The sequence below is a fragment of the Pseudophryne corroboree genome, chromosome 1 (assembly GCF_028390025.1).
Source record: "Pseudophryne corroboree isolate aPseCor3 chromosome 1, aPseCor3.hap2, whole genome shotgun sequence".
Classification (NCBI taxonomy): domain Eukaryota; kingdom Metazoa; phylum Chordata; class Amphibia; order Anura; family Myobatrachidae; genus Pseudophryne; species Pseudophryne corroboree.
In genome coordinates this window covers 832,334,817-832,360,745 of record NC_086444.1, presented here as the reverse complement: position 1 = coordinate 832,360,745, position 25,929 = coordinate 832,334,817, and the positions used below count along the sequence as shown (strand labels likewise).

General features: G+C 47.4%; 1 protein-coding gene and 1 pseudogene across 1 annotated transcript in view; one reads left to right on the top strand and one right to left on the bottom strand.

Moving 5' to 3' along the window:
• Positions 1-25,929, top strand: part of LOC134911826 (17-beta-hydroxysteroid dehydrogenase 13-like) — a 391,544-nt gene that overhangs the window by 223,108 nt on the left and 142,507 nt on the right. Inside the window, exon 4 of the mRNA XM_063919836.1 lies at positions 22,600-22,707. Coding sequence (XP_063775906.1) covers positions 22,600-22,707 — 108 coding nt within the window. The remainder of the gene's footprint in view (positions 1-22,599; positions 22,708-25,929) is intronic.
• On the bottom strand, positions 20,569-20,687 carry LOC134937896 (5S ribosomal RNA; annotated as a pseudogene).

The window sequence follows — 25,929 nt, the reverse complement described above, 5'->3', positions numbered from 1 at the left end:
CACAAGAAGGAACGGCGCTGCGTCTTTGGCAGCAGCGGATCTGGGAAGTTGTGCAAATGCTTCAGGTGCTGTCTTTTGAAATGAGACGCCCACTGCCACCATCTTGTCAGATTCGCTGCATGCTTCTGAAGGCATAGCATCAGATCAACATTGGAAACAAAGGGGGTCATTCAGACCCGATCGCACGCTTGCTTTTTATGCAGCAGTGCGATCGGGTCTGAACTGCGCATGCATATGCTTTGCAATGCGCAGGTGCGTTGGCCGCCAGTAACAGGGATCACCGGACAGCGACAGATCTAATTAAGAAAGCGATCGCACCGGAGATCGCAAGAAGATTGACAGGAAGAGGCCGTTTGTGGGTGTCAACTGACCATTTTTAAGGAGTGTCCAGGTGAAAGCAGGCGTGTCCAGCCGTTTCCAGGGAGGGTTCCTGACGTCAGTTCCAGGCCGGATCGTCGCAGCGGCTGAGTAAGTCCTGAGCTGTGCAGAGACTGCACAAACTTTTGTTTGTGCGGCTCTCTGCACAAGCGATCCCACCCCTGCACAGCGTTTACCTCCTCCCCCTGTAGGCGGCAACTACCTGATCGCAGCACTGCAAAACATCGCCTGCATGCGATCAGATCTGAATCACCCCCATAGCACAGACCATCGGACATCTAAGCAAACCCAGTGTTGCTGCAACTAGCTGGCAAGGCCAGTGAATCTGCATCGGAAGACGCAGTCTCTGGCTTTCGCACGCCCCCAAAGAGGTCGCGGCACACCCCTGTTTTCTAGATCACTCACCGTAAACACCCCCAGACACCCACAAGCTGTCGGTCACACTGCGAGTAACATCACAGCGCAACTGGCGCCCCAACATGCATTGGCATTATTTATTGTTAGTCAAAACACAAGTGAAAATGTGTTTGGCATGCATTTGTTACTAGCACTGTAAGGGCTGGGTTGGTTATATTGCTCACTTCCCCACCCTATGAACCTATTCTAAAACTTTTTTCATGTTGTGCCATCTGCAGTGTAGTTTTCATAATACATTAATGTTAAAATATTGGCCCTCATTCCGAGTTGTTCGCTCGTTCTTTTTCATCGCATCGCAGCGATTTTCCGCAAACTGCGCATGCGCAATGTTTGCACTGCGACTGTGCCAAGTAAATTTGCTAAGAAGTTTGGTATTTTACTCACGGCATTACGAGGTTTTTTCTTCGTTCTGGTGATCGGTGTGTGATTGACAGGAAGTGGGTGTTTCTGGGCGGAAACTGGCCGTTTTATGGGAGTGTGTGAAAAAACGCTGCCGTTTCTGGGAAAAACGCGGGAGTGGCTGGAGAAACGGGGGAGTGTCTGGGCGAACGCTGGTTGTGTTTGTGACGTCAAACCAGGAACGAAACTGACTGAACTGATCGCAGTGGCAGAGTAAGTGTCGAGCTACTCAGAAACTGCTTAGAAATTTCTATTCGCAATTTTGAGAATCTTTCGTTCGCAAATTTGCTAAGCTAAGATTCACTCCCAGTAGGCGGCGGCTTAGCGTGTGCAATGCTGCTAAAAGCAGCTAGCGAGCGAATGAGGGCCATTGTACTATGCTGTGTTCATAGTACTCATGGTTACTACTAATGTTTGACCGGATAAATACACTCTTTCATAGGTGTGCACATGCAGTGCATCCGCACACCCCTTAGTAGCCAACATTTACCTGCCACTTCTTAGGGTGAGGGCATGAGGAGGAATTGAGGACGGTGCGGTTTTAGGCAGCGGGGGGGATGGGGGATGTTTGCAGTGGACAGTAACCAACATTCATCTGCCACTACCCATGGTGAGGGAGGGGTGGAGGAAGGAAGGGAAGGATGGTGCTGGTTTGCAGTGGACAGTCACGGTGAGTCACCAGCAATTACCTGCCAATAGAATGCATACCTCCCAACATGACCCTCTCCAGGAGGGACACAATGCTCTGCTTCTGGACTTTTCTCTTAATTTATGATTGCCGGCACCTGTGTTGAACAGGTAATGGATTAGTAAGGTGTTTCACTACAGGTGAAGGAAGTCCAGAAGCAGAGCATTCTGTCCCTCCTGGAGAGGGTCATGTTGGGAGGTATGAGAATGTAATGTGTTCACATGGTGCAGATCTATTATACAGTCCTGTATAACACCACACATGGCACACTGACACATTCCCTATTACACCTTATAGCACACTAACATACCTCCCAACATGACCCTCTCCAGGAGGGACAAACTGCTCTGCTCCTGGACTTTCCTCTTAATTTGTGATTGCCATCATCTGATTTTAACAGGTGAAGAGATAAGAAAGGTGTTACAGCACAGGTGCCGGCAATCATAAATTCAGAGGGAAGTCCAGGAGCAGAGCATCCTGTCCCTCCTGGTGAGGGTCATGTTGGGAGGTATGCACTAAGCATCCCTCTAGCAAACTGACCCATGTGTTGATGCAGAAATGGGCTGAGCAAGTGGGAATCCGCTGCCTGGAGCAGCCTTGGTGGACACTTTTTAAATATGTAATGGTGCGGTGGACTGTCACTCACCAGTACCATACCTCCCAACATGACCCTCTCCAGGAGGGACACAATGCTCTGCTTCTGGACTTTTCTCTTAATCTGTGATTGCCGGCACCTGTTTTGAACAGGTTACTGGCTAAGGAAGGTATTTCACCACAGGTGATGGCAATCATAAATTAAGAGAGAAGTCCAGCAGCAGAGCATTCTGTTCCTCCTGGAGAGGGTCATGTTGGGAGGTATGCAGTACCCTCATGTTTAGGTACATCCCCCAACCATCTCGGTCCACATGCCACTTTAGTGCCATGTTCATTACCATGGACACAGGGGCGGAACTCCGAGAGACAACGGAGTCAGTTGCCGCCAGGCTCCAGCACCTGGCCCCACCATTGTCTCTGTGTCATTCCTGCTTCAGTAGAAGAGGTGGGGCGCTGATCAGCATCAGTGCAGCGCCTCTGTGACCTAGACGCAGTGCTCATGGTCGCAGACATCATGTGACATCCAAACATGACCCTGGTAGCTGGTTTTACTTTGACTAAGGAGCCAGCCTGGAGACCGCATGCAAAGAGGATGGAGACACACTGTCACTGTCTGTGGAGAAGGAAGACGGGAGAGCAGCAGGTGCAGCAGTGGGCACTCCAAAACACAGGGGAAGGAGGCAGTGACGTGCAGTGGGGTGAGGCAGAGCCTTTCCTGTCATACTTACGTTTAAACCAGAGTTTTGATTGAATAAAATATATGAAAAATACTGATAATTTGTTTGAAATAGCTTCTTTATTATTCTAATAATTTCTATAGCCCAAACTCTGGAGTAAAAAGTCTATGGTAGGTGAGGCAGTGCCTCACCTGTGTATCCTTTTCACACATCTCTAATGAAAACTCACCAGATTTCCAGGAGTTTATAATGCTGCACCTGTGTATAATGCCCAGATGTACCCTTTGGCTAATATATTGCATGTAAATCTGGCTCTGGGGTCAGCCAGTGCCTCCTGAGCCATTTAGCTCATGGCACGTCCCTGGAAGGAAGGGCATGGCTCACACAGTGGAAGGGGGGAAAACATTCACACAGTTGAAGGGAGTGCATAGCTTGCACAAGACTTTGGGAAATGGGGATATAGCTCACACAGGAGGAAGGGGTGATATCACTCACACAGGGGAAGGGGGGGTGCATGGTTCACACACAGTTCTAGACCTTGTGGCGCCACACCGTAATGCCCATAATGCATTATGCCACACATCGTAATGCAAATTACACATTATTCCGCACTCTGTAATGCCCAGTACACATTATGTCCCACACCGTAATGCCCATTACACGTATTGCCACACACTGTAATGCCTATTACAACTTATGCCACACACCATAATGCCTATTACACATTATGCCACACACCATAATGTCCATTACACATTATACCATGTACAGTTATGCCCCCGACACCATTTTATGCTCCACCACAATAATGTTCTTTAAAAATTATGCCCCACAGTAAGGCTTCTAATTACTTTTAAATTACCTGATCATTTTAAATTACCTGGTCTCATGCTCGTTGCCAGGGGTCTCATACTTGATGCCAATGGTTTCCTGCACTGGGTACCAGGGGTTTCCTGCTCGTTGCCAGGGGTCTCATGCTCGTTGTCAGGGGTTTCATACTATGGGTTCCATGCTCGTTGCCAGGGGTTTCCTCTTCATTCCCAGGGGTTTCATGCTAGTTGCCAAGGGTTTCATGCTCATTGCCAGGGGTGTCATGCTCTGGGTCCATGCTTGTTGCCAGAGGGTTCCTGCTCATTGCCAGGGGGTTCATGCTTGTTGTCAGGGGTTTGCATGGGGGAAGATGCATTTCTGCTTTTTCACCCACCCCCAGAGTTCCCAGAGCTATCAGATGCTAGAGGTCATGTGCTTGTGTGGGTTTCCTACAGGTACTCCAGTTTCCTCCCACAATCCAAAAATATACTGGTAGGTTAATTGGCTCCTAACAAAATGAACCCTAGTGTAAATGTGTGTGCGTGTACATGTGGTAGGGATATATAGATTGTAAGCTCCATTGGGGCAGGGACTGATGTGAATGGCCAAATATTCTCTGTAAAGTGCTGTGGAATATATATGCGCTATAATAAATAACTGGTAATAAATAAGGGCCATATTTATCTCCTAACACTGTAAATTATAACTTTGATTAATTAAAAGAACATTGGGGGTCATTCCGACCCGATCGCACGCTGCACTTCTTCGCAGCCGTGCGGTCGGGTCGGAACTGCGCATGCGCCGGTGCCGCAGTGCGCCGGCGCATGGCAGTCATCGTTGCCTAGCGATTGCCTCTGAGACAGAGGCGGTCGCTAGGTGGGAGGGGGCTGAACGGCGGCGTTTAGCCGCCGTTTAGGGGGAGCAGTCTGGCCAACGCAGGCGTGGCCGGTCCGTTCGGGGGGCGGCCCGCGGCGGCTGCGTGAGCGACGAGTAACTCCCGGCGAGCCGCAGGAGCGCTGGCCGGGAGTTACTACTCAAATACAAAGGCATCGCCCCTGTGCGATGCTTTTGTATTTGTGCGGGGGGGGGCGACACTGACATGCGGGGCGGGCTAGCCCTGTGCTGGGCGTCCCCCCGCATGTCTGAGTTAAGGATCGTAGCTGTGCTAAACTTAGCACAGCTACGATCAACTCGGAATGACCCCCATTATGTTCTCTATCTGTACCTAGTAATATTAACATGCTGCATTTTTATTTGTTATTGCATTCAGCCAGGGCCATAACTAGACATTTTGATGCCCTGTGCCTAATAGAGAATTGGTACCCCCCCCCCCCCCCCCCCCAATATCTAAAATCAGGACAGTGTGGCTTCTTGGGGAAGGGGCATGGTCACAAAATGTTATCAATTCATATTATGCCGCACAGTAGTCTCCATTATTCAAATTATTCCACACAGAAGAGCCCCTTTTACACATTGTGCCAGATAGAGCCCCCTTTAACACATTACATCAGACAGAGCGCCCTTTTAACACATTATGACAGACAGAGCCCCCTTTTTACTCATTACGCCAGGCAGGGCCCTCTTCCCTCATGTGCTTATCCTCTCTTACTTTAATAATCTTCAACTGCACCAACTCCATCAGTCTTCTGCCACCTGATACTTATTCCAGTGTCATCTGCTGATGTAACTATGTTTATTTACCCTGTACTTGTCCTATACTGTCATCAACTGTAAGTTGCTGTTTTCCTGTTTGATTATTTATGTACTCTGTAATTGGGCGCTGCGGAACCCTTTTGGCGCCATAGAAATAAAGGATAATAATAATAATAGAGTCATCTTTTTACACATTACTCCAGGTAGAGCCCCCTTTTTACAGATTACGCCAGGTAGAGCCCCCATTTTACAGATTACGCCAGGTAGAGTCCCCATTTTACACATTACGCCAGGTAGAGTCCATTTTTACACATTATGCCAGGCAGAGCCCCCTTTTTACACATTATGCCAGGTAGGTACCACTTTTTGCACATTATGCCAGACAGAGCCCCCTTTTTACACATTACACCAGGTAGAATCCCCTTTTACTCATAACAAAAGGAAGAGTCCTCTTTTTACACATTACGCCAGGTAGAATATCCTTTTACTCGTTACGCCAGGTAGAGTCCTCTTTTTACAGATTACACCAGGTAGAGTCCGCATTTTACACATTACGCCAGGTAAAATACATTTTTTACACATTACACAAGTAGAGCCTCCTTTTACGCATTACGCCGGTAGAGTCCCCTTTTTACACATTACGCCAGGTAGAGTCCACTTTTTACACATAAGACTAGCTAGAGTCCCCTTTTTACACATTATGCCATGCAGAGCCCCCTTTTACAAAGCCAGAGAGAGAGAGAGAGAGTGTGTGTGTGTGTGTGTGTGTGTGTGTGTGTGTGTGTGTTATACATACTTTTGGCTCAGCTTCCATATGCCAGTTGTCTCTTCTGTCCTCTTCCCGCCCCAATGCTGCGGCTCTTCGCAGCACAGGGCACTGTGGGTGGGCTGGGAGAAACGTTATCTCTCCCAGAAGATGCGGGGGAGGGGAGGGGAGGGGGAGCCGGGAGTTGGGGATGGGGAGCTGCAGCACTGCCCTCCTACCTATGTGAGAAGAGGTAGCCGGCCAATGCAGCCGAGCGGGGAGATACTGTACACGGCGGGTGGGTAGCCGGGCAGACCCCACAGTGCAGCGGCAGAGTGGCCCAGAGGGTGTTGCCGGTGGTCCTGCGCCAACAGAGCAAATAAGCTGTGTGCCAGGCACACCGCTAGTAACGGCACTATTATGTGACCTATTTGGATCCATGTTGTCAGTAGATTCTATATAGTTTTTTTCTAGTTGTTTTTGACAAATAGTGAGATGTGGTTCTTTTATCACAATCTTAATGTGGTTACTAATAATATTTAATTAATATTCACAGTGCCATGGTTTACAGTGCATCCGGAAAGTATTCACAGTGCTTTACTTTTTCCACATTTTGTTATGTTATATAGCCTTATTCCAAAATGGAATAAATTCATTTTTTCTCTCTAAATTCTACATACAATGGGCCTAATTCAGAGTTGATCGCAGCAGCAAATCTGTTAGCAGTTGGGCAAAACCATGGGGGTAATTCCAAGTTGATCGCAGCAGGAGTTTTGTTAGCAGTTGGGCAAAACCATGTGCACTGCAGGGGGGGGGGGGGCAGATATAACATGTGCAGAGAGAGTTAGATTTGGGTGCGGTGTGTTCAATCTGCAATCTAAATTGCAGTGTAAAACTAAAGCAGACAGTATTTACCCTGCACAGAAACAAAATAACCCACCCAAATCTTACTCTCTCTACACATGTTATATCTGCCTCCGCTGCAGTTCACATGGTTTTGCCCAACTGCTATCAAAATTCCTGCCGCGTTCAACTTGGAATTACCCCCCATGTGCACTGCAGGTGTGGCAGATATAACATGTGCAGAGAGAGTTAGAAACTGTAATTAAGATTTCAGTTTGAACACACCCCACCCAAATCTAACTCTCTAGGAGGGGGAGGACTGCTATGCTGCTTCTCTGGTTGGGGAGGGGAAGACACTGCTGTGCCGCCCCTAGGTGCATGCCTCACGTGCTTGGTGAGAAATCCGGCACTGCTTTAGAGTCAATAATAACTTGGCTGGTTTTATCTCTGTGCCACAGATGTCCCTACAATCTAAATTAAAAGCTACATAGCTTCTAAACCAAATTAGGATGTTGTATGTTGACCTAATATATATTAAACTGTGGCTGTGCTGTGCTTCCTTTAGGTGTTTATTTACCAACAGTCTACAACACCAGTCATAATATTGTTGTGCCTTCCCAGTGGCTGATAACTTGCTGCCTGGTCCCTGGGCATATCCACATAGGTCCGCTGTACTTCACCCATCAAATAAGGAGCCAAATTTGCCACCCACTCCTCTGTTGGCCATTTAAGCCGAATTGCTGTCCTTTCAAACGACAACAGAGACTCCTCAACGTCATTCCAGAATACATCTTTTGCATACTTTTTACTAAACTACTGTGTTCAATTAGAGTTCACAGATGTGGATGTAATTCGTATTGTCCGGCAATGTTTTACGGGAGAGATTAGTAAAACACTGCCGGACATAGCATAATGAAGCACAGCCAGATCAGTGAGATCCATTTACAGAGCTTCATTGTATACAGTATTTAAATGGTTAAATAGTTAAAATTAAAACAGAAAATTGTGTGGAGCTCCATCCCCTAAGCATAACCAGCCACGGACTCTTTGAGCCCGTGTTGGTTGTTAAAATACTGGGGGGAAATTGCGTAGGGTTCCCAATACTTTAACAACCAGCACCAGGCTCTTGGGAGAAAAGAAAGGTACAATCTCACTTTGCGCTCCAATGTCCCAGAAATCCAGATTTGTCCCCGTGGACAGATGATATTCAGATAAAGCCCTATCAGAGAGAGGACGGTGCGGGAGGAGTTTATCTTTGGCTCTTCATTCGGTATGAGGGACATCGTTTCATATCTATACGCAGGCCCGGCGCTAACCGCTCAGCAAGGTCTGCAAAGCAGGGAGGCGCTGGGCTAGAGAGGCGCTCTCCCCGCTCTGCCACCTTGCTGAGCTGTTGTGCAATGTTTCACTGCCGCAGCGCTCCTGTCACAGGCAGTATGATAGGCAGCGCAGCGGCATCAGCAGATTACAGACTCCTTTCCTCCAGTCTGATGATTGCATGTTGGGCGCTCCCCCTTCTCTCTCGTACCTGCTCCCCCCACTGCCCCGTCAATCTGGATAACAGACAGCAGCTCCGCCTGTCTGTCCCCGCCTCTGACTGTGCTTAAAGCAGAAGCCGGGCAGCCACCTCCCAGTTACGACGTTCTGCTGAGCTTTCTTCCTGATTAGATCAGGAAGTCACATGAGTCACACTTGTCTGTGCGCTGCACACACAGGAGGAGCCAGGAGGCGTGGAGCAGCCACAGGCAGCACATGATTAACAGAAAAGCAGAGACTCGGGCAAGTACAGGATAAAAGGGGAGGGGGAATATCAACAGTGTGTGTTATGGGGGACAGGGACATATTTATGTGTGCTATGGGGGGACAGGGGCATATTAATGTGTTCTATGGGGGGACAGGGGCATATTAATGTGTGCTATGGGGGGACAGGGGCATATTAATGTGTTCTATGGGGGGACAGGGGCATATTAATGTGTTCTATGGGGGGACAGGGGCATATTAATGTGTGCTATGGGGGGACAGGGGCATATTAATGTGTTCTATGGGGGGACAGGGGCATATTAATGTGTTCTATGGGGGGACAGGGGCATATTAATGTGTTCTATGGGGGGACAGGGGCATATTAATGTGTGCTATGGGGGGACAGGGACATATTAATGTGTTCTATGGGGGGACAGGGGCATATTAATGTGTTCTATGGGGGGACAGGGGCATATTAATGTGTGCTATGGGGGGACAGGGGCATATTAATGTGTGCTATGGGGGGACAGGGGCATATTAATGTGTTCTATGGGGGGACAGGGGTATATTAATGTGTTCTATGGGGGGGACAGGGGCATATTAATGTGTGCTATGGGGGGACAGGGGCATATTAATGTGTTCTATGGGGGAACAGGGGCATATTAATGTATGCTATGGGGGGACAGGGCCACATCTGTATTTGTAGGAGGGCGCAAAATGTATAGTTTGCAGGAGGGCGTCGAACACCCTAGCACCGGCCCTGTCTATACGTATGAGGAGCGTTTAAAGATCGCTAAAGAAACCTTTATGTGTTTTGAACACGTCTTACACAAGTAAGCATACATGTAAGGATTCACTATTACAGTTCTTGAACACCATTTCGGGTGCCTTTAAAAGAAGGTGGATTCTTGGATATCTATCGGGACTATACCAACACCACTATTCTTCGTTTTACACAGCGGGGAATGATCTTATTTCAGTTGCAGTATTACACTATGCTGTGTTTTCTTGTTTTTTATTTCATATTTATCTGAATATCATCTGTCCACGGGGACAAACCTGGATTTCTGGGACACTGGAGCGCAAAGTGAAATTGTACCTTTCTTTTCTATTCAGTTTATATAGTTGGTGACCTATTTAGTACTTTCTCTTACGTCCTAGAGGATGCTGGGGACTCCAAAAGGACCATGGGGTATAGACGGATCCGCAGGAGCTTGGGCACACTATAAAGACTTAAACTGGGTGTGAACTGGCTCCTCCCTCTATGCCCCTCCTCCAGATCTCAGTTAGACTTTGTGCCCAGGAGTAAATGGACACACACTAGCGGAGCTCTACTGAGTTTCTCTGAAAGACTTTGTTAGGTTTTTTATTTTCAGGAAGACCTGTTGGCTACAGGCTCCCTGCAGCGGGGGAGTGAGGGGGGAGAAGCAGGACCTACTTCTTCCTAGTTCAAGGGCTCTGCTTCTCGGCTACTGGACACCATTAGCTCCAGAGGGTTTGATCACTTGGTGTGCCTAGCTGCTTGTTCCCGGAGCCGCGCCGTCAACCCCCTCACAGAAGCCAGAAGACAGAAGCCGGGTGAGTATTAGAAGAACAGAAGACTTCAGGAAGGCAGAAGACTTCAGTAATGGAGGTACAGCGCAGCGGTCGCGCTGCGCTCCATGCTCCCACACACTCACAGGGTGCAGGGCGCTGGGGGGGGGGGGGGGGGGAGTGCCCTGGGCAGCAAGTTACTGATGTTTTTAAAACAAGGCTGGCATTAAAAGGCTTTCTCGGTGCCTGAGCACCATGTCCCATACCCCCGCCAGCATAGCGCATCAGACGCGCCAGTGACTCCCGCGCCGACGGCTCATGAGGGCGCAGCGGGGGGGGGGGGGCGCCCTGGGCAGCATGTTATACACTGGTTTCAGGTGTATACTATATATACATTAGGGTAGTCAGTGTCCCGTCCCCCGCCAGCATGAAGCGGCGCTACGCGTCACTTCTCCCGCACCGCAGGCTCACGAGAGTGCAGGGCGCAAAGGGGGGGGGGGGGGCGTGCCCTGGGCTGCATGATAAACACTGTTTTTAACGGTGTGGACCTTATATATAGTGTGTAGACACTGTATAAGGTCCCCCGCTGGGAAAGAGAAGGCATATTTTAGCGGGTTGAAGCGCCGAGAAGGGGCGGGGCTTCACCCTCACAACTCTTTCAGCGCCATTTTCCTCCACGTCTCCGCCGTTCTTCAATCGTGAGGGGGCACAGTGTTTAGATTATAACACTTAGGGGATTAAATGGGAGTATGCCATGTACCCTGGGTTTCCCTGGTCAGAATGCCACTATACCTTTTTAATCGACATATGTCGACAGGATTTCGTATTCTGTCACTAAAGGGGGATCGCTGTCGGCTTCATTGACGCCTATTGGTCCTCGAAGCAGTTTATGCAGTGTCAGCAGGTCGGTAGTTGATTATTTGGCTAAAGGGAACATAATTTGGGTGAAACAGTTGTATGCGGGCAATCCCTGTCGGCACCAACTGTTTTTACTGAGAGTAACTTAACAGGCTGTAACTGCCTTAAGTCAGTATGTATATATATATATATATATATATATATATGTATTTGTATATATATGTTTGGTACAGTTCCTTGGGCATGTAACTCAAACACTGATATGGTAGTAGGTGGGAGAGTCGTAGAAAGTTATTTAGGTATTTTCTACTAGGACCTCTCGGGGTCGCCAGATGGTTATTTACCTGGTTACTACTCCCGGTTTGTCGACAGATACTAGGGTTTCTGTCGACCATATGGTTTCCTGTCTGATCTACAACTGGGGCATGTCAGCACACAGTCATACACATACAGTACACAATACTGTCACTAAGGACCCTACGGTTCGAGACAATCCACTTATATGTATGTATAGGGGATACGTGTGTATTTGTGTATTACATTATGATTTCTAATGTCGACTGAAGTAAATTATTCTTTCTCATGTGCTGGTCGCTCTGTTGACAAAGCTCTAGGTCGGCCGTGACGAGTTGGTATCACATCCTCTCAAGGAGTCCGAAGGTTTATTCTTTTCCTGCCACGGATAGAATACTGTGAAAGTTAACTCCTGGTCGACACGGGGACCTGTCTCAAAGGATCGTATACAGGAAAGCTAAGTGATATTTTATTTCTATACTGTGGGCTTATTTGCGTTTCATGCACGTGAGAGAGTGTATGGTTTTGGTAAGTCTTCAGATAGATTTACCCTAAAGAGAGAGGGGAGCTTCCCTATGTTGGTTCTTCTCTATAACATAGCGGCAGGCTGTCGTTTGAATGCAGGATGTGTGACCGGGGGATTGCTGAGGCTGACTCCGAGAGTTACTGGAGTTTTTCCCTGGGACGATGTACCGCTGTTTGGGGGGATGCCTCAGTTCAGTCAATCTCGGTGGATATTCCTGGTAAGTCTAACTTCGGGAGTTAGCTCACAACGGTTGGTGACGCATTCTTTTGTGGGATGCAGTCATTTTAATCGGTTAGATACAGTTCTTTTTTTCTCCTTTTCTGTGCAGCCTATGGAAGGTGAACAGGTAAGAGGTCTGCAGCCTTGTTAGGTTCGCAGAAGAGGAGGTCGTTTCTGTTTTTATCACATACACCACATGTCGCAGAGTCTATAGGGCGGGACCCCGCTCCGGTGAGGACTCAGTTACTACTTTCAGTTAGTCCAGGAATGGACTAGGACCGGTGAGTTCCTTATAGAATCCAGAGGGGGACATTCTGGTGTTACAGATGTTTCCCCTCACTGATTTTTAAATGGATATTGCCGTTTCCCCTCTCGAGGGGGAGGTAGTACGCGACGCCATACCGGAGGTGCGTCAGGTTCAGGGCCTTGTCCTCCTGTCCCGGTTAATAAAAAAAATAAAAAAGTTTACACGCGGTGTTCTACGCATTCAGATTACCTGGATGAATAGCCAGGATTGTCTTTGACATTTCACTGGAGTGATGGTTGTATGATGGTTTTCTTGCAATAGTAAGAGCCATTGTTATTCTGTACTAAGATGTTCGCCTGCTTGAGGCGAGGTCAAGAAACAAGTGGTGCACATCGTTGTTTCTCTCTGACTGTTCTTCAACACAGGAAAAGGCTGTTGTTCTCATCGTCACAGATGTCGGAGGTGGTATCAAGGTAGATACTGAATGGTTGAGGTTCTGTGGTTTCCTGCGGAAAGAGGGCTGAGGATCCTGAGTCGGATCAGGTTTGCAGTGCCACTCCATCAATATGTTCCGTTGATGAAGAAGTTGGGTGCAGCCTAAGAGGCCTTTTCGGTGAGCAGGTCGAATGCCAGAGTGGTTTTCACGGGACCTGTTGGGAATGTGGTCCGGGTCTCACCGGCACATTCACCGGAATATAATTCTAATGGCCAGGATATTGCTCCGGTGGTGTCTGCTCAGTTCTCACCTCCTAGAGGGACGAAGGTTCGGGATCCAGGATTAGATCCTGGTGTCCATGTATGCAGATCGCTGAGGCTGGGGAGCAGTCCTTGCAAGGGAAGTATTTCAAGAGGAAACGGTCAAGCTGCGAAGTTTGTCTAGAATAAGCTTTCTTGAAGTAAGAGCTGTTTCCACGAACATATTCTTCGTGATCTGCCCGTGTTAATTCTGTCAGACGACTTGACAGCAGTGGCGTAAGTAAGCCGCTAGGGCGGAACAAGGATCAAAGCGGCAATGGCAGAAGCTGAAATACTTTTCCACTGGGTGAAAAGACTGGTAAAGTCTTAGTTCCGGACGTAAACGACGGAGAAATAGATTTTCTCTGCAGACGCGGCCTCCATCCGGGAGAAATACTGTCGACTTCGAGAAGTTTTACAGAAGTGACGAGTCTTCGAGGAGTGCCTCAATTGGGCAAGTTGGCGTCTTGCCTCAGCGAGAGACCTCAGGAATATGGTTCCAGGTCAAGGGACACTCAAGCTATAGCAGTAAACGCCCTCGTGACACCTTGGGTATTTTTAGTTGGTCTGTATGTCCCCTCCGTTTTCACTCTGCTGAAGGTGATAACAGTAAGAAGAACTGAGGTTCCGGCGATCTTCATTGTTCAGGTCTAGCCAAGGAGGGCTTGGTATCCAGTGCTTCAAGATTTATTCATAGAAGATCCCTGGCCTTTTCCTCTACGGGAGGAACTGTTACAGCAAGATCATATCCTAGTCCGATCGGGTATTCCCAGTGAGGTCATTTCCGCACTTCTTCAGGCTAAAAAAGAAGTTACGGCGAAGCCTTAACACCGTATTTGGCGTAAGTATGTGTCTTGGTGTATATCTAAGAAGCTTCCTACGGCAGACTTTCAGCTGAGTCATTCTTCTCCATTCTTTGCAAGCAGATGTGGATGCAGGCCTACAGTTTGGCTCCGTTTCAGGGCAGTTTTAGCCTTGTAAATTAAAAAAAAAAAAAAAGCATTGGCCACCTTTCCGGTAGTGCAGACTTTCGTGAAAGGAGTACTACACATCCAACCACCATTGGTGCCCCATTGGCACAGTGGGCTCTTGACGTGGTGTCTCACTGGTTGGAACCTTTATTAAAGGTTGTGTTAAAATGTCTCTCTTGGAGAGTGGTCATGCTTTTGTTCTTTTTGGGCGACCACAAGGCGGTTGTCGGAAGTAGCGGCTTTGTCTCACAGGAGCCCCTGTTTGAGCTTCCAAGTGGATTGAATTGAGAATTCGGATAGTAGTTCTGCCGAAAAGGGTTGTTGGTGGTTTATCAAACTACTGCCTAGTTTGATGCCCGTGGTAACTTCAGTATTGGCGGATTCAATGTCTCTCGATGTAGTCATGCCTTTGAAGATTTATGTCGCCAATTGGGCTCAGTTTGAGGAAACAGAGGCTCTGTTTGTCCGGTATGCTCCCAGCGTGCTTGGGGCGCCTGCGTCTCTGCAGTCTGTTACACGCTGGATCTGTGATGGGATTCGGTGTGCTAGTTCTACGGCTGGATTGCCGTTACCGGAGTTGGGGGAGACCAATTCTACTAGGACGATGGGCTCTTCTTGGGGGGGATGCCCGAGGTGTTTCGGCGGATTAACTTTGCCGAGCGACTACTTGGTTGGGTTTCGAGCACCTTTGCTAAACTCTACAAGTTTGATACCCTGGATGATGGGGATCTCATGTTTGCTCAATCGGTGCTGCAGAGTCGTCCGCACTCTCCCGCCCGTTCTGGAGCTTAGGTATAGACCCCATGGTCCTTTTGGAGTCCCCAGCATCCTCTAGGACGTAAGAGAAAATAGGATTTTACTACCTACCGGTAAATTCTTTTCTCCTAGTCCGTAGAGGATGCTGGGCGCCCGTCCCAGTGCGTACTGTGTCTGCAGTTATTGATTTTGGTTGCACTTTGTGGTGTTTCTTCTCTGTCAGGCTATCGCTGACGTTGTTCATGGTTTCTTATTAGTGGTTGGGTTGACACACAGGTTGTGTTACCTATTCTCTCAGCATATGGCTGTGGGTTTTTCATACCGTGGGCTGGTATTCTGTTGAAGGCCATTTCTTGCGGTATGTTCATGGTGTGAGCTGGTATGACACTCACTGTGTTAAATTATAAATTCTTTCCTCGAAATGTCCATCTCTCCTGGGCACAGTTTTCTAACTGAGGTCTGGAGGAGGGGCATAGAGGGAGGAGCCAGTTCACACCCAGTTTAAGTCTTTATAGTGTGCCCAAGCTCCTGCGGATCCGTCTATACCCCATGGTCCTTTTGGAGTCCCCAGCATCCTCTACGGACTAGGAGAAAAGGATTTACCGGTGGTACTAAAATCCTATTTTCTGTTGCAGTTCCATATTGCAGCGCCATTAGAGAATTTTTTTCTGTTTAACCAGGCTCTTGGACCAGGCTTTGTGGCATTATCTCCAGCTGTGCAGATAATGCCACAGCCAGGGAACACATTGATATAGGTCCCTGAGGCCGTGCCCTTACCCCCCCCCCCCAATTAGTCACCAGTGGCCGGGGTTCCCTGGGGAAGTGGGGACCCCCCAATAGAGGGGTCCCCCCCTCCAGGAACCCAAGGGCCAGGGATGAAGCCCGGGGCTGTCCCTGCCATCCATGGGCTGTGGATGGCAGGCTGATAGAATATTGTATTTTGCTGTGAAACTACAAGTCCCAGAAAGCCTCCCCTGCATGCTAGTACTTGGAGAACCACAAACACCAGCATGCGGGGCATTAAAGGGCCTGTAGTTCCACAACAAAAGAAATATAAAAAAACACAGGACTCACACACTGTGAAAGTACAATTTTATTGAAACATACATGCACACTTACACACTCACACATACTTTAGTGTCCCGCAGAGCCCCTCGATCCCCTTGCCTACTAGAATCCACAGGTACCTGTAAATAATAAGATTTTACTTACCGGTAAATCTATTTCTCGTAGTCCGTAGAGGATGCTGGGGACTCCGTAAGGACCATGGGGAGAGACGGGCTCCGCAGGAGACATGGGCACTTTAATAAAGAATTTAGTTCCTGGTGTGCACTGGCTCCTCCCTCTCTGCCCCTCCTCCAGACCTCAGTTAGAGAACTGTGCCCAGAGGAGATGGACAGTACGAGGAAAGGATTTTTGTTAATCCAAGGGCAAGATTCATACCAGCCACACCAATCACACCGTATAACTTGTGATAACAATCCAGTAAACAGTATGACAATAACATAGCATCAGTTCACGCCCGATGCAACAATAACGTAACCCTTATTGAAGCAATAACTATATACAAGTATTGCAGAAGAAGTCCGCACTTGGGACGGGCGCCCAGCATCCTCTACGGACTACGAGAAATAGATTTACCGGTAAGTAAAATCTTATTTTCTCTAAAGTCCTAGAGGATGCTGGGGACTCCGTAAGGACCATGGGGATTATACCAAAGCTCCCAAACGGGCGGGAGAGTGCGGATGACTCTGCAGCACCAATTGAGCAAACATGAGGTCCTCCTCAGCCAGGGTATCAAACTTATAGAATTTTGCAAAGGTGTTTGTACCCGACCAAGTAGCAGCTCGACACAGCTGTAGTGCCGAGACCCCTCGGGCAGCCGCCCAAGAAGAGCCCACTTTCCTAGTGGAATGGGCCTTGACCGATTTTGGTAACGGCAAACCAGCCGTAGAATGCGCTTGCTGAATCGTGTTACAGATCCAGCGAGCAAAAGTCTGCTTTGAAGCAGGGCCGCCAAGCTTGTTGGCTGCACACAGAACAAACAGTGCTTCTGTTTTTCGGACTCTAGCCGTCCTGGCTACATAAATCTTCAAAGCCCTGACCACATCAAGGGACTCGGAAGCCTCTAAGTCCCGTGTAGCCACAGGCACCACAATAGGTTGGTTCATATGAAAGGATGAAACCACTTTTGGCAGGAACTGAGGACGTGTCCGCAATTCCGCTCTATGCATATGGAAAACCAGATGGGGGCTTTTATGTGATAAAGCCGCTAATTCCGACACTCGCCTAGCCGAAGCCAGGGCTAATAACATGACCACCTTCCAAGTGAGATATTTCAACTCCACCGTTTTCAGTGGTTCAAACCAGTGTGACTTTAGGAAGTCCAAGACCACATTACGGTCCCAAGGCGCCCCCGGAGGCACAAACGGAGGCTGAATATGCAGTACTCCCTTAACAAAAGTCTGAACTTCTGGGAGAGAAGCCAATTATTTTTGAAAACGGATAGGGACGAAATCTGGACCTTAATGGAGCCTAATTTAAGGCCCAAATCCACTCCAGTTTGTAGGAAGTGAAGAAAACGGCCCAGATGGATTTCTTCCGTAGCAGCATCCCTGGCCTCACACCAAGAAACATATCTTCGCCATATACGGTGATAATGTTTTGCTGTTACTTCCTTCCTAGCCTTTATCAGCGTAGGGATAACCTCAACCGGAATACCTTTTTCTCTAACGTCCTAGTGGATGCTGGGGACTCCGTAAGGACCATGGGGGGAATAGACGGGCTCCGCAGGAGACATGGGCACTTTAAGAAAGAATTTAGATTCTGGTGTGCTCTGGCTCCTCCCTCTATGTCCCTCCTCCAGACCTCAGTTTGAATCTGTGCCCAGACGAGCTGGGTGCTGTTCAGTGAGCTCTCCTGAGCTTGCTGTAAGAAAGTATTTTGTTAGGTTTTTTATTTTCAGGGAGCTCTGCTGGCAACAGACTCCCTGCATCGTGGGACAGAGGGGAGAGAAGCAGCCCTACTCTCTGAAGATAGGTCCTGCTTCTTAGGCTACTGGACACCATTAGCTCCAGAGGGATCGTACACAGGATCTCACCCTCGTCGTCCGATCCCAGCGCCGCGCCGCCGTCCCCCTCGCAGAGCCGGAAGACAGAAGCCGGGTGAGCATAAGAAGCAAGAAGACTTCGAAATCGGCGGCAGAAGACTCCAGTCTTCACTGAGGTAGCGCACAGCACTGTAGCTGTGCGCCATTGCTCCCACACACACCTCACATACTCCGGTCACTGTAAGGGTGCAGGGCGCAGGGGGGGGGGGGGCGCCCTGGGCAGCAATTGGGACCTCTTTGGCAAACGTTTAGCATATATACAGTTGGGCACTGTATATATGTATGAGCCCCCGCCAAGAAAATGTATATTTAAGCGGGACAGAAGCCCGCCGTCGAGGGGGCGGGGCTTCTTCCTCAGCACTCACCAGCGCCATGTTTTTCTCCACAGCACCGCTGAGAGGAAGCTCCCCAGCCTCTCCCCTGCAGATACACGGTAGAAGAGGGTAAAAAGAGAGGGGGGGCACATAATTAGGCGCAAAAATCATTATAAACAGCAGCTACTGGGTTAACATTAAGTTACTGTGTTATTCCTGGGTTAATAGCGCTGGGGTGTGTGCTGGCATACTCTCTCTCTGTCTCTCCAAAGGGCCTTGTGTGGGAATTGTCTTCAGATGAGCATTCCCTGAGTGTGTGGTGTGTCGGTACGTGTGTGTCGACATGTCTGAGGTAAAAGGCTCCCCTAAGGAGGAGATGGAGCAAATATGTGTGTGAGGGGTGTCTCAGTCGACAACGCCGACACCTGTTTGGATATGTGTAATTAAGTGCTAAGGTGAATTTATTGCACAAAAGATTAGAGAACAGACAGGGAATCTACCCATGTCTGTCCCTATGTCGCAGAGACCTTCAGAGTCTCTCAATGCTCACTATCCAAAATAATAGACACTGATATCGACACGGAGTCTGACTCCAGTGTCGACTACGATAATGCAAAGTTACAGCCAAAATGGCAGGAAAGTATTCAATATATGATTATTGTAATAAAAGATGATTTGCATATCACTGATGACTCATCTGTCCCTGACACAAGGGTACATATGTTTAAGGGGAAGAAAGCTGAGGTAAATTTCCCTCCTCTCATGATGAAAAAGAGCGGGAATCTCCAGACAAGAGACTGCAGTTTCCCACAAAGAATTCTCAGGGAGTAACCTTCCCCTACTAGGGCCAGGATACGATGGGAATCTTCCCCTAGGGTGTCACGTTTGCCCAAAAGGTAGCCCTGACTTAACAGCTATCCTCAGGGATCCTGCAGATACCGTGCACATTCTGGTGCACTACTCAGACCGGCGATTGTGTCGGCATGGGTTTATAGCGCTGTAGCAGCGTGGACAGGTACCTTATCAGCAGAGATTGAGACCCTAGTATGTATATATATATCTATATACATATATATATATATCTATCTATATATATGTGTGTGTGTGTGCGCGCGTGTGTGTATATATATATATATATATATATATATATATATTAAAGATGCTGTCTTAAGATATATATATAAAACATGCCCAAAAAGGCATTAGTCTACTGGGTTCTAGAGTCAACGCTATGTCGATTTCTGCTTGACGTGTCCTGTAGATATGCAATGGACAGGTGATGCCGACTTAAGAGGCATATGGAAGGCTGAGGATTGTGTGGAGAAGGGATCTCGGACCTGATCTCCACTGCTATGGCTGGTAATTCTGATCTTTTGCCTTCTATTCCTGCACAGCCTAGGAAAGCACGACATTATCAAATGCAGCCTTTCGATCACAAAGAAACAAGAAAGTCCGAGGTACGTCCTTTCTTGCCAGAGGCAGGGGCAGAGGAAAGAAGCTGCACAACACAGCTAGTTACCATGAGAAGGGTTGGGTTGGGAATACCGCACAGGGTTAAATGGATTATCAAAAATAATAATAAATAAAATGTTGTCTCCGAGAAAAGCTGACAGTTTAGACAGTAGTCTAAAATTTATCACCTTCTACCGTGAGTTAAATATCTATGGGTAGACAAAATGGTGATTGTCAGCGGTGCTCCCAAAGGTCCAAACGTATTTGAAAATAGGAAGAGAAAGCTAGAAAAAAGTGACCTTGGTTGGGAGCACTCACTCCCGGAGAGAAGCTTGAAATTATTGGTGTATATATATGAGTAATGATGTAGCAATGAAATATTTAAAACGTAACTTTTAATAGTATGTCTATATAAGAAATTGGGTACACAAATTAAAATTACAAGAAAAATACATAAATAATGAATGAATGGCTCTAAACTTTATAAGCCACACATAAGACTGAGTCTGCGAACATATTGATGGATTACTACTGTGGTAATTTGGTGTCTGGCAAGCATATGCCCATCCTCCCGTGGAGTCAGCACAAGCCCCAAATGGGTACCATCAGTGACCTACAACACCTGGTATTCCTAAATGGTCTCCCACTAAAGTACTGACCAGGCCCAACACTGTATTGCCTCCAAGATCAGACGGGGTTGGGCATATCCAGTGTGGTATGGTAGTAGGTTACGTATGGAAAAGAGCAGCGAGTGCAGCTGTTATGTAACAGAATGAGGGATGTTTGTTATTGTGCCAGTTTTATAGAATGCATATATCTAACCCGGTGAGAATATTTAGTTGACCATCATTGCACCGATTGGCAGCCCAAACACATGGGTATGCGGAGGTTAAATCATATGGTCAACAGGGGTTAGTGACAACAAGCCTCTGTTTTTCCTGTGCATAGCGTGAGGCAGAAAGAGGAAAATGGCCTATTATAATTTAAGGCATATATAACAAACAAACAAACACAAAATCTGAAAAGAAGATATCTGTTATTGCAGACTGGATATACCTGTCAGAAAAACATTAGTTGAGTAATACTTTTTGATACATCGACATTAATAAAGACATTGTCTATGCTAGATGTCAAGTGTAATGTTAGTTTGTATCAAAGGAAGAAACACGAAAAAAGCTAGCTACAATAACAGAAAAATGAATGATTGAGTGTGTTTTTATAACATCCAATGTCCCAGATACAATTATAACCACCTTTTAAGTATATATCAAGAAAAAAGGGGAATTTTAGGGACAAAGAATACTTGTTGCAATAATAAACAGTCAAATACTGGCAGCCAGTACATTAGATACAATTGTTACCATAAACTCTGCATAGGCTGATACAAAGAGGCCTATAACATCCAATGTCCCAGATACAATTATAACCACCTTTTAAGTATATATCAAGAAAAAAGGGGAATTTTAGGGACAAAGAATACTTGCTGCAATAATAAACAGTCAAATACTGACAGCCAGTACATTAGATGCAATTGTTGCCATAAACTCTGCATAGGCTGATACAAAGAGGCCAGGCAAATTTAAGAGAAAAACACACAACATACAACGCTTTAACTTGAGGTGCCCTGCGGTGTACTATATGTATGTTCTCAATTTATACATTTAGACATGACAAAGAGCCTGGATAATTTTATAACCGGAGTTGCGGCTGAAATACCACGGGTAAAGATGCAGTAGATCATACAAAACACCTACAGTGAATGGTTTTTATATACTTGCTGCTCACAACCAGCATCATAAATAGCCCAATTAGGCGTTGGCTATAACATTAAAGGTGAGGACAAACTAGACAGGGAAGGGGGGAGGGATACTTATTCTACTGTGCGCCTCCCCATCCCGTCAAGTGCCGCTAAACCGCTTGAGTCCGTGCAGTATGCAGGCTGGGCGTCTCGCCCGGTCTCCTCTCCTCTGCCGCTGGTCTGAGCCCGGTCACGTGAGAGCGCTCTCCGTGACCCTAATCACGTACCCAACGTACGTTTCGCAGCAGACTTGTTCACGGGTAGCGTGAGCATTGTGGCGCCGTGGATTAGAATATATTAGGAGATTCCACCAATCACGGCTCTTGCAATTAAATTGACACAGCAGAATCATATAATTAATGATGCTGTGCCTAACGCCGGAGAGACATGAGCTCCATATAAGACAAATCTACTATGATTAATTAAATGAAACTGACATCTTAAAGTAATCTGCATAATAAAATTGTGTCACTATTGCATTTGCAACGAGTAGATTTGTCTTATATGGAGCTCATGTCTCTCCGACGTTAGGCACAGCATCATTAATTATATGATTCTGCTGTGTCAATTTAATTTAGCACAGCTACGATCAACTCGGAATGACCCCCTTTGTGGGACAGTTTGCAAATATACTATACAGTTGCAGGTCTGTATTTATTCTTTTGCCAGCTATGTCATCATTTTATTTAATGCAGCCAATTTTTTTTTTTAGCAGAAGGGTACTGCATGGGGTTCATTAAAAAGATCTACAGCTGTAAACAACATACTACTAATTAATATTTTTATTTGATACAGTGCTCCAAATTGTTTGCTAATGACAATCTTTCTAACATTTTTTGACAGAATGGTGTTGAGGAAGTTGCTGCAGAATGCAGAAAGATTGGAGCCAAAGTTTACTCATATGTGGTGGACTGCAGCAAACGTGAGGATATCAATGCAGCTGCTGATAAGGTAAAAATGTAACAGCAGACTGCCTGAAAAACACTAAGCATTCAGTCCAGTGGCTTGAATTAATATTTCCATAACTATTCTAGCATAATAAAATATTAATAATATTTTTATCACTATTTATTAAGCAGTAAAAAGCCCTTTCTCCGGCGAAGGCTTCCCCATACAAAACATAAGTCTTTGGGGTCTATTCATTTCTATTGCTATATATCACAATATATTAGGGATGTGTGGGCAACCTGAACTTCCACTTTTCGAGGGATTCCGAGCACCGGCTTGGGTTTTCCCGCATTGCTCGGTTTCCATAACAGGGCAAAACATCACATTCCCGGCATCAGATCTCGCATGTTTTGGAATCATTTAAGTCCCCCCCGCTGTGATTTGGGGTGCCATTTCACACAGGACGGCCGGAGGTGTTGGATGTCAGGCATTCAGTACTCTAAGGGCCACATTTAAATGATATCGCACCCGCTATCTCCCGTCTAAACCCGACTAAAGTAATGGGCGCGATTGTGAAGAGAACCATTGAGGCGCCCAAATGGTTCTCTTCACACGCATTTCAGCTTGCAACCTCAGGAGGCAGCGAGCTGAAATGGAGTTGTCATGCCCGTTAGCAGTAACATTAGAATACCGCCGGTGGGCGCGATAGGGGGCGGGAGGGAGGGTTGAACATTTGAATCCGGCCCTCAGATTGAGAATATATCACAATACAATCAAGATTCAAAGCTCACAAGAGGACACTGTTTGATTGGTAGTGGCAGCCGGGTTGGGTATGGGATCCCAGTGCTCGGAATCCCGACAGTCAGAACACCAATGCCAGGATCCCGACAACCAGAATGCTGACAGGGGGGTGTTCCCGGGTACTTGCGGCGGAGACTATCCGGCTTTAGACACACGGTCGCAGACGCTCTCATGATTCGCGTGGCTGCTACAGGGAGGAAGTAAGAGGGTCCCCCAGGCAGAACCCGCCATTAAATCGCGTTCCAATCTTATGTCTAGGGAGACGGATTGCGACACTGGCGTGGACACTGCCATCGAGCAGGGACCCCACTATATCCACCAGGGCATAGGAGTACAGGTCAGGTGTACTAATGCCCCTGTCAGTAAGGCTCCGTAGTACTGGCGGTGAGGCCCAGCATAGGGGAGTCGGCGCTTGACCTGTAGCCCCTCCCCGGCCCAGGGTGACATGTACTGCAGATTTTCCCACCCTGGAGCTTCCTCACACTCTCCCTCACTCCCTGACTGAGACAATGAGCGCCATCTTAGGAATAGCTGCAGCTGGACTGCAGGGCAAGGTCTCCCTTGTAAAGCCGCCTGTATACAGCGCTGTGACTTTACAAACACTTTAGTATTCTACATCTCTTTATAGAGACAGCGTTAGTTAAGAAAAAGTGTACCTATTACAGAAAAAAAAAAAATATATATATATATATATATATATATATATATATATATAAAATAAGATTTTACTTACCGATAAATCTATTTCTCGTAGTCCGTAGTGGATGCTGGGGACTCCGTCAGGACCATGGGGATTAGCGGCTCCGCAGGAGACAGGGCACAAAAATAAAGCTTTAGGATCAGGTGGTGTGCACTGGCTCCTCCCCCTATGACCCTCCTCCAAGCCTCAGTTAGGATACTGTGCCCGGACGAGCGTACACAATAAGGAAGGATTTTGAATCCCGGGTAAGACTCATACCAGCCACACCAATCACACCGTATAACCTGTGATCTGAACCCAGTTAACAGCATGATAACAGAGGAGCCTCTGAAAGATGGCTCACAACAATAATAACCCGATTTTTGTAACAATAACTATGTACAAGTATTGCAGACAATCCGCACTTGGGATGGGCGCCCAGCATCCACTACGGACTACGAGAAATAGATTTATCGGTAAGTAAAATCTTATTTTCTCTGACGTCCTAGTGGATGCTGGGGACTCCGTCAGGACCATGGGGATTATACCAAAGCTCCCAAACGGGCGGGAGAGTGCGGATGACTCTGCAGCACCGAATGAGAGAACTCCAGGTCCTCTTTAGCCAGGGTATCAAATTTGTAGAATTTTACAAACGTGTTCTCCCCCGACCACGTAGCTGCTCGGCAGAGTTGTAATGCCGAGACCCCTCGGGCAGCCGCCCAGGATGAGCCCACCTTCCTTGTGGAATGGGCCTTGACAGATTTAGGCTGTGGCAGGCCTGCCACAGAATGTGCAAGTTGAAATGTGCTACAAATCCAACGAGCAATCGTCTGCTTAGAAGCAAGAGCACCCAGTTTTTTGGGTGCATACCGGATAACAGCAAGTCAGTTTTCCTGACTCCAGCCGTCCTGGAAACCTATATTTTCAGGGCCCTGACAACATCTAGCAACTTGGAGTCCTCCAAGTCCCTAGTAGCCACAGGTACCACAATAAGCTGGTTCAGGTGAAACGCTGACACCACCTTAGGAAGAAACTGGGGACGAGTCCGCAGCTCTGCCCTGTCCGAATGGACAATCAGATATGGCTTTTGTGAGACAAAGCCGCCAATCCTGACACTCGCCTGGCCGAGGCCAGGGCCAACAGCATGGTCACTTTTCATGTGAGATATTTCAAATCCACAGATTTGAGCGGTTTAAAATGTGATTTGAGGAATCCCAGAACTACGTTGAGATCCCACAGTGCCACTGGAGGCACAAAAAGGGGGTTGTATATGCAATACTCCCTTGACAAACTTCTGGACTTCAGGAACTGAAGCCAATTCTTTCTGGAAGAAAATTGACAGGGCCGAAATTTGAACGTTAATGGACCCCAATTTGAGGCCCATAGACACTCCTGTTTGCAGGAAATGCAGGAATCGACAGAGTTGAAATTTCTTCGTGGGGCCTTCCTGGCCTCACACCACGCAACATATTTTCGCCACATGTGGTGATAATGTTGTGCGGTCACCTCCTTCCTGGCTTTGACCAGGGTAGGAATGACCTCTTCCGGAATGCCTTTTTCCCTTAGGATCCGGCGTTCCACCGCCATGCCGTCAAACGCAGCCGCGGTAAGTCTTGGAACAGACCTGGTACTTGCTGAAGCAAGTCCCTTCTTAGCGGCAGAGGCCATGAGTCCTCTGTGAGCATTTCTTGAAGTTCCGGGTGCCACGTCCTTCTTGGCCAATCCGGAGCCACGAGTATATTTCTTACTCCTCTACGTCTTATAATTCTCAGTACCCTTGGGTATGAGAAGCAGAGGAGGGAACA